Source organism: Gymnoscopelus microlampas (genome assembly GCF_963454915.1).
Source record: "Gymnoscopelus microlampas genome assembly, chromosome: 9".
Classification (NCBI taxonomy): Eukaryota; Metazoa; Chordata; class Actinopteri; order Myctophiformes; family Myctophidae; genus Gymnoscopelus; species Gymnoscopelus microlampas.
The window spans coordinates 57,978,377-57,986,477 of NC_139946.1; the positions used below are offsets into that span (position 1 = coordinate 57,978,377).

At 40.6% G+C, this 8,101-nt stretch overlaps 1 protein-coding gene and 1 long non-coding RNA gene across 2 annotated transcripts; one reads left to right on the top strand and one right to left on the bottom strand.

Annotated features, from left to right (window-relative positions):
• Positions 1 to 648: 648 nt before the first annotated feature.
• On the top strand, positions 649 to 1,131 carry LOC311052151. Its single transcript, XR_014601476.1, has 2 exons — positions 649 to 756; positions 883 to 1,131. It is a non-coding gene; the product is annotated as an uncharacterized lncRNA (long non-coding RNA).
• On the bottom strand, positions 750 to 7,856 carry fam174c (family with sequence similarity 174 member C). The gene is made up of 4 exons (XM_084066972.1): positions 7,624 to 7,856; positions 6,309 to 6,486; positions 4,249 to 4,359; positions 750 to 1,735 (listed from the first exon to the last, which is right to left on the bottom strand). The coding sequence occupies exons 1-4, from the start codon at positions 7,712 to 7,714 to the stop codon at positions 1,732 to 1,734; spliced, it is 384 nt and encodes a 127-aa protein (XP_083923098.1). The 5' UTR covers positions 7,715 to 7,856; the 3' UTR covers positions 750 to 1,731.
• Positions 7,857 to 8,101: the final 245 nt, after the last annotated feature.

Sequence of the window (8,101 nt, forward strand, 5' to 3'; positions counted from 1 at the left end):
TGAAAATGCAATATTTCAGTAATTAAATAAAGCAAGATATATTTTGTCATTTTTTTATTAAATTGTTCATTCTTCATTCACATAAAAACATTTGGATTGAAATGTAATAAAGAAAAAGGCAAACAGCAGTTTTGTCAAAGATTCAAGATGAAATAAAACTAATAAAACTTTGGTCTTCAGTGTAACTGTAAAGTCCATGTAAATAGTAAATAAACAAAGAAACCAAATGATCTGGTCATTTCACACACATTTTGTAATAAAATGAAAATAAAAAATGGTGAAAAAGCTTTAAATCAATTTGGAAAAACCTAGAAATTATTAAAGTTTTTATTTGAGGACATTTAACTTAATAAATACATAATGAACACAAACACCTTATTTTATGTAACCACTTAAGCTCTATTCCTTAAGACATTCTAGGAGCTTGTAGATCTGTAAGCTCTATTCCTTAAGAGATTCTAGGAGCTTGTAGATCTGTAAGCTCTATTCCTAAAGACATTCTAGGAGCTTGTAGATCTGTAAGCTCTATTCCTAAAGACATTCTAGGAGCTTGTAGATCTGCACATTCAGATGTTTTGGTTAGATTGGAAATATTTAAACGTTATTTTATTGTACAATTTCACCCAAAGGTTTTTGAAGGAACCTAAAGGACCCTAATGGAACATAATGGAACCTGAAGGAACCTACAGACACACTGAAAGAGACAGAGGCGTGTTAGTATCAGTTGTAACCTCACTAGGCGTGTGGTAGCTTTGGGTTGTTTGCGTCTTTAAGGTGGTATGGGTGGTTTGGGTCTTTAAGGTGGTATGGGTGGTTTGGGTCTTTAAGGTGGTATGGGTGGTTTGGGTCTTTAAAGTGGTATGGGTGGTTTGGGTCTTTAAGGTGGTTTGGGTGGTTTGGGTCTTTAAGGTGGTATGGGTGGTTTGGGTCTTTAAGGTGGTTTGGGTGGTTTGGGTCTTTAAAGTGGTATGGGTGGTTTGGGTCTTTAAGGTGGTATGGGTGGTTTGGAGTGTTACACGCGGCTCACAGACGAGTTAGAGCAACGCAGAAACATTTTAGTTTCACGCTTGGTGTCTGAATGTTTGTTTCCACTAGTCTGAGCTGTAGAAACACAAGGCTCTTTATAAACGATTTAAACGGGCGCTTTGCAGTGGGTCAGATACCAACTCTCACTTCCTGTTAACACACCCCAGGCACTTCCTGTTTACAGTGTTAACACAAACCAGGCACTTCCTGTTTACAGTGTTAACACAAACCAGGCACTTCCTGTTTACAGTGTTGACACAAACCAGGCACTTCCTGTTTACAGTGTTAACACAAACCAGGCACTTCCTGTTTACAGTGTTAACACAAACCAGGCACTTCCTGTTTACAGTGTTAACACAAACCAGGCACTTCCTGTTTACAGTGTTAACACTTTAAAGCACAGATGGATCAGGAGTTCAGCAGAAGGAAAAAGATATGACGTTGTGAATGTAGAGAACAGAGGCTGTGGATGCAAAATGCAGACGTTATAAATGACACAAATCTGCTTTTTAAACAATAAATCATCAAGATAATTTATACAAAAATATTTCTTTATCTGCTCAGCAGCTGAAGCTTTGGCATCGCACACACACACACACACACACACACACACACACACACACACACACACACACACACACACACACACACACACACACAGTCTGTTGGTCCTGGTGATTAGCGGCGTCTCCATGGCAACACGACTCATCTAGGAGAAAAGATCACATCAATGATTGATCAGTTGATTGACAGACAGACACAGTGATTGACAGACAAAGTCCAACAGCAGATAAGCACGTTCCAACGAGACACTAAGGGTTAACCCTAACCTCTTAAGGGTTAACCCTAACCTCTTATCTTTTCTATGTTCTATACCAGTGGTTCTCAAACTTTTTCGTGCCAAGGACCCCCAAATAGACACTTATTAGCCCGCGGACCCCCATTTGAAAAGATATGCTAGGGACCCCCCATAAGAGAAGATTATTTACGGCTCTCTAGCAGTGATTTTCAACCATTTTTACCAGTACCCAGTTACACAGTATGTTTACCAGTACCCAGTTACACAGTATGTTTACCAGTACCCAGTTACACAGTATGTTTACCAGTACCCAGTTACACAGTATGTTTACCAGTACCCAGTTACACAGTATGTTTACCAGTACCCAGTTACACAGTATGTTTACCAGTACCCAGTTACACAGTATGTTTACCAGTACCCAGTTACACAGTATGTTTACCAGTACCCAGTTACACAGTATGTTTACCAGTACCCAGTTGCACAGTATGTTTACCAGTACCCAGTTACACAGTATGTTTACCAGTACCCAGTTACACAGTATGTTTACCAGCAGTGGTGAGCTGTGGATTTTTTAACTATGGGTACTCTATTTTATGACGTCACATGCGCGCGCACGTGCGTGCGCAAGCATGTGCACATAGCCACTCAGCTCAGTGCTAGTTGAAATACTGTATTCAACATGTGATTATTAATGTATTTATATTTCTTATTATTTTGTTGCATTGTTAATTTGTTGTTTTTATTTTTGTTTCAATTAATTAATTATTTTATTTTCCTTTTAGTTTTATATAAATGCCCTTTACATAGATTCACCCACACATAAGTGCTTAAAATAATCAGTCAACTTGTCTTTACTTGAATTACTTTTTTTTAAGACTTACATTGCTTTCAAAACAGTGTTTTTTAAAACAAGTTAAAACAAATAAAAAAATACCCTTTTGCTACTCACCAAAACAAAGACGGTTTTATGGAGTTGAAAGCCTACTTTACTAAATGGGAACACTGTGAGCCCCCACCTCACGTCTAAAATACACTTTTTGGACAGAAAAGAAAATATTTCACCGGAATTAAAACCTGTTTTTGGTTTCTCCACAGTGCCCTCTACAGATCTGGTCAATGGAATTTTCCTATTGACCAGATTCTTCCTTCCGGTGAAATATTTTCTTTTCTGGCCAAAAAGTGTATTTTATACGTGAGGTGGGGGCTCAGAGTGTTCCCACTTAATAGAATAGGCTTTCAACTCCATTAAACCGTCTTTGTTTTGGTGAGTACCAAAAGCGTTTTTTTAAATTTTACTACAGACGAGAGGCTGCGCTACCGCGGTACGAGGGGAAAGAATCTAAAGTACCATAGCGTTAAGGAGAACTCCTTCTAACGCTATGGACCAGAGCTAGATAAGGATACATTTGTGAGTGTCTGGTAGGCTACCAGCTCTTGTTATGCAAAGCAGCCAGGTTGAGGCCATTGTTTAAGGTGTTAAAAACGGCTCGCCCCTGAAGGTGCGTTGTTGTGTTAATGATTGACTTCTCGCGGGCGGCTGACGTGTGTGCTCGCGAGTCCAGCCCCCACAGTCTCAGAACTAAGGGTACGCCGTACCCCCCCGTACCCCCTACAGCTCAACCCTGATTACCAGTACCCAGTTACACAGTATGTTGCACAGACCCAGACAGGGTTTATGTAGTGTTGTGTACCTGGCTTCATACAGAGTGTGTAGTGTGCATATAATGTAGTGTCTATGTGGTGTTGTGTACCTGGCTTCATACAGAGTGTGTAGTGTGCATATAATGTAGTGTTTATGTAGTGTTGTGCACCTGGCTTCATACAGAGTGTGTAGTGTGCATATAATGTAGTGTCTATGTGGTGTTGTGTACCTGGCTTCATACAGAGTGTGTAGTGTGCATATAATGTAGTGTCTATGTGGCGTTGTGTACCTGGCTTCATACAGAGTGTGTAGTGTGCATATAATGTAGTGTCTATGTGGTGTTGTGTACCTGGCTTCATACAGAGTGTGTAGTGTGCATATAATGTAGTGTCTATGTGGTGTTGTGTACCTGCGAAGGCTCCTGGCCTCATACAGAGTGTGTAGTGTGCATATAATGTAGTGTTTATGTAGTGTTGTGTACCTGGCTTCATACAGAGTGTGTAGTGTGCATATAATGTAGTGTTTATGTAGTGTTGTGTACCTGGCTTCATACAGAGTGTGTAGTGTGCATATAATGTAGTGTCTATGTGGCGTTGTGTACCTGGCTTCATACAGAGTGTGTAGTGTGCATATAATGTAGTGTCTATGTAGTGTTGTGTACCTGGCTTCATACAGAGTGTGTAGTGTGCATATAATGTAGTGTCTATGTAGTGTTGTGTACCTGGCTTCATACAGAGTGTGTAGTGTGCATATAATGTAGTGTCTATGTGGTGTTGTGTACCTGCGAAGGCTCCTGGCCTCATACAGAGTCTCGTCCTCGTCAGACTCCATCCCATCCAGCTCCATGTTGGCCAGAAGACCATACTTCTTCTTCTGCTGAGGCTTCTTCATCCTACACACACACACACACACACACACACACACACACACACACACACACACACACACACACACACACACACACACACACACTAGATCAATCAACACTTCATGGAGGTTGTATAATATAATATATAAAAACAACAATTATATTATAAACCTGATTAAACAGGTTAACAGCTAACAGGCTAACAGCTAACAGCTAACAGCCAGGTTTAACTCATCCTGGTCCAGAGCTAACAGCTAACAGCTAACAGCCAGGTTTAACTCATCCTGGTCCAGAGCTAACAGCTAACAGGCTAACAGGCTAACAGCCAGGTTTAACTCATCCTGGTCCAGAGCTAACAGCTAACAGGCTAACAGGCTAACAGCCAGGTTTAACTCATCCTAATGCCTTTACTGTTCATTAAGTCAGTGGTTCTCGAACTTTTTCATGTCAAGGACCCCCAAATTGACACTTATTAGCCCGCGGACCCCCATTTGAAAAGATATGCCAGGGACCCCCATAAGAGAAGATTTTTACGGCTCTCTAGCAGTGATTTTCAACCATTTTAATGTCAAGGACCCCCAGTTTGACATGTATTAGGGCTACGGACCCCCATTTAAAGGGGAAATCCACCCATTTTCAATATTTAACTATGTCATTAATATAGCATAAAGGAGTTGTGTGGAAATAAGAAAAAAGTTCCCCCCTTTCTGTGTTGCCTTGAACTGGAGGATTGATTTTGGGTTTAACATTGCAAATTACAACATGATGACTCATCGTGTTGTAATTTGCCATGTTAAACCCAAAATCAATCTTCCAGTTCAAGGCAATACAGAAAGGGGGGAACTTTTTTCTTATTTCGACACAACTCCTTTATGCTATATTAATGACATAGTTAAATATTGAAAATGGGTGGATTTCCCCTTTAATGACATTTCTATCTCTGGGACCCTAATTTATATTGTAAAATCAATGTTAATGTAACTCAGAGAGTGTACAAATGGAACCAAATGGACCCGTTAGGGTCCATTTGGTTCCATTTGTACACTCTCAGAGTTACAGACCCATAAGGGTCCATTTGGTTCCTAACTATTCATCATTTAGCTGGGGACCCCCTGGAATCGCCTCAAGTACCCCTGGGGGTCCCTGGACCCCACTTTGAGAACCAACGCATTAAGCATCAATCAACAAAACAATAATTTATTAAATTCTTATGTGTTTATGTTGCCTTATTAGTCAGCATTAAAACATCATGTAGGAACACATTACCATTAAAGGACTACTTAAGCCCTATATACTTCATTATACATTAAATACCAACCCAACCACTTGTGAGCTTGTAGATCAGCTATTTTTGCTATAAAAAACCTTTTGAAGAATTTAAAAAAATGCTATTAAACATTGTGACCATTATAGTTTTTTAATTCAGACCATAGTTTAAACTGCTATCTATTGTCCTAGGCCTCGCCCCAAACACACGCTCGCCTCGCCCCAAAACATAACCCTAAACATAACCCTACCAGTGGTTCTCAAACTTTTTCATGTCAAGGACCCCTAAATTGACACTTATTACCCCACGGACCCCCATTTGAAAAGATTTGCCAGGGACCCCAATAAGAGAAGATTTTTTACAGCTCTCTAGCAGTGATTCTCAACCATTTTTATTTCAAGGACCCCCAGTTTGACATGCATTAGGCTACGGACCCCTATGTAATGGCATTTATATCTCTGGGACCCCAATTCATATTGTAAAATCTATGTCAATTTAACTCTGAGAGTGTACAAATGGAACCAAATGGACCCTAACGGGTCCATTTGGTTCCATTTGTACACTCTCAGAGTTACAGACCCATAAGGTTCCATTTGGTTCCTGTCCATCATTTAGCTGGGGATCCCCTGGAACCCCCTCAAGTACCCCTGGGGGTCCCCGGACCCCACTTTGAGAACCATGACCCTAAACATAACCTCATTCCTACCTCACAGCTCGGACCAGGAAGTACAGCACTCCCACTCCAGTGATCCCGATCAGGACGTACATGGCTCTACGGATCATAGACGGATCCACGTTCAGACTCTTCAGGAGGCCGTTAGACTCATGGACGCTTCTGGAGACGTTACTTTTAGCGCTGGGGCTGGGGATGGGCACTACTGGACCTGGACAGTGGTGCAGAGTAACAGAGTAACTAAGTCAGTGGTTCTCAAACTTTTTCATGTCAAGGACCCCCAAATTGACACTTATTACCCCACGGACCCACATTTGAAAAGATAACCCAGGGACCCCCATAAGAGAAGGTTTTTACGGCTCTAGCAGTGATTCTCAACCATTTTAATTTCAAGGACCCCCAGTTTGACATGCATTAGGCTACGGACCCACATTTAATGGCATTTATATCTCTGGGACCCCATTTCATATTGTAAAATCAATGTTAATTTAACTCTGACAGTGTACAAATGGAACCAAATGGACCCGTTTAGGGTCCATTTGGTTCCATTTGTACACTCTCAGAGTTATAGACCCATAAGGGTCCATTTGGTTCCTGTCCATCATTTAGCTGGGGACCCCCTGGAACCCCCTCAAGTACCCGGACCCCACTTTGAGAACCAATGAACTAAGTACATTTACTTGAGTATTTTGAGGTGCTTAATGTTGCTATTTCACTACAAAGAGGAAAATATTGTACTATTACAGTAACTACACTACAATTTACTGAAAACATACTGTTACTGTGTGTGTGTGTGTGTGTGTGTGTGTGTGTGTGTGTGTGTGTGTGTGTGTGTGTGTGTGTGTGTGTGTGTGTTAAAATGTCAGCCTGTGGCCAGTCAACCCCCGTCCTCATTGCATTGGGAACACATGGCCACAGGCTGACATTTTAAGTGATTTAAACACTTGTAGTAACCCTTTACTTTAGTTTAAACATGTAGTAAACATTTACTTTAATTACTTTAATCAAGGGGAGTGGAAAATATTCGTAGTGGAAAATATTGGTGTGTGGAACCTCATCTCAGAGTGGTAGCGGAGGGAGAGGTTCCAATTGAGGATGTGGTTGGTAACAGAGTATTTCTACTTTTAAAGTATTCACACACCTACAGTGTGGTTGGTAACAGAGTATTTCTACTTTTAAAGTATTCACTCAGGCTACAGTGTGGTTGGTAACAGAGTATTTCTACTTTTAAAGTATTCACTCACCTACAGTGTGGTTGGTAACAGAGTATTTCTACTTTTAAAGTATTCACTCACCTACAGTGTGGCTGGTAACAGAGTATTTCTACTTTTAAAGTATTTCTACTCACCAGTGCTGTTGTTGGTAGCAGCTGTCTCCTCATCAGCTCCAACAAGCATCAGAACCAAACACATCAACACAACAGTGTTCTGGAGCAGCATGGTGTTCTAAAGGTTCTAAAGGTTCTAAACACGGTGAGACAGAATAAACACTATTAAAGTATTAAAGTATTAAAGTATTTAACCGTTAAACTAAACTCTTGTCGCTCTGAAGCTGATTCTGTTCTCTGCGCTTCAACTGACATGTAGATTCTATAGAACCCATCGACCGGGGGGGCAGGCGCGCTGTGATTGGCTAGGCGGTTGTCAGGGCGACGCAGAAATGTTACCCTGTAAGTTAATGATGTAATGTTCAAATGTTAATCTGCTTTGATGTAAATTTACATTAAAAACAAACACATAACGTGTTTAAACCTTGTTTTTAACTCTATGGTTTAACCATAAATATTATGTAAATATATTTACTACCTGCGTAGTTTTCTGCCTCTG

Excerpts from the sequence above, each read along its gene's own strand:
- fam174c (XM_084066972.1), bottom strand. The coding sequence starts at position 7,714 with ATGCTGCTCCAGAACACTGTTGTGTTGATGTGTTTGGTTCTGATGCTT. Across the intron at positions 6,487-7,623 it reads TGCTACCAACAACAGCACTG|GTCCAGTAGTGCCCATCCCC; the intron begins GTGAGTAGAAAT and ends ACCACTGTCCAG. Across the intron at positions 4,360-6,308 it reads TTCCTGGTCCGAGCTGTGAG|GATGAAGAAGCCTCAGCAGA; the intron begins GTAGGAATGAGG and ends GTGTGTGTGTAG.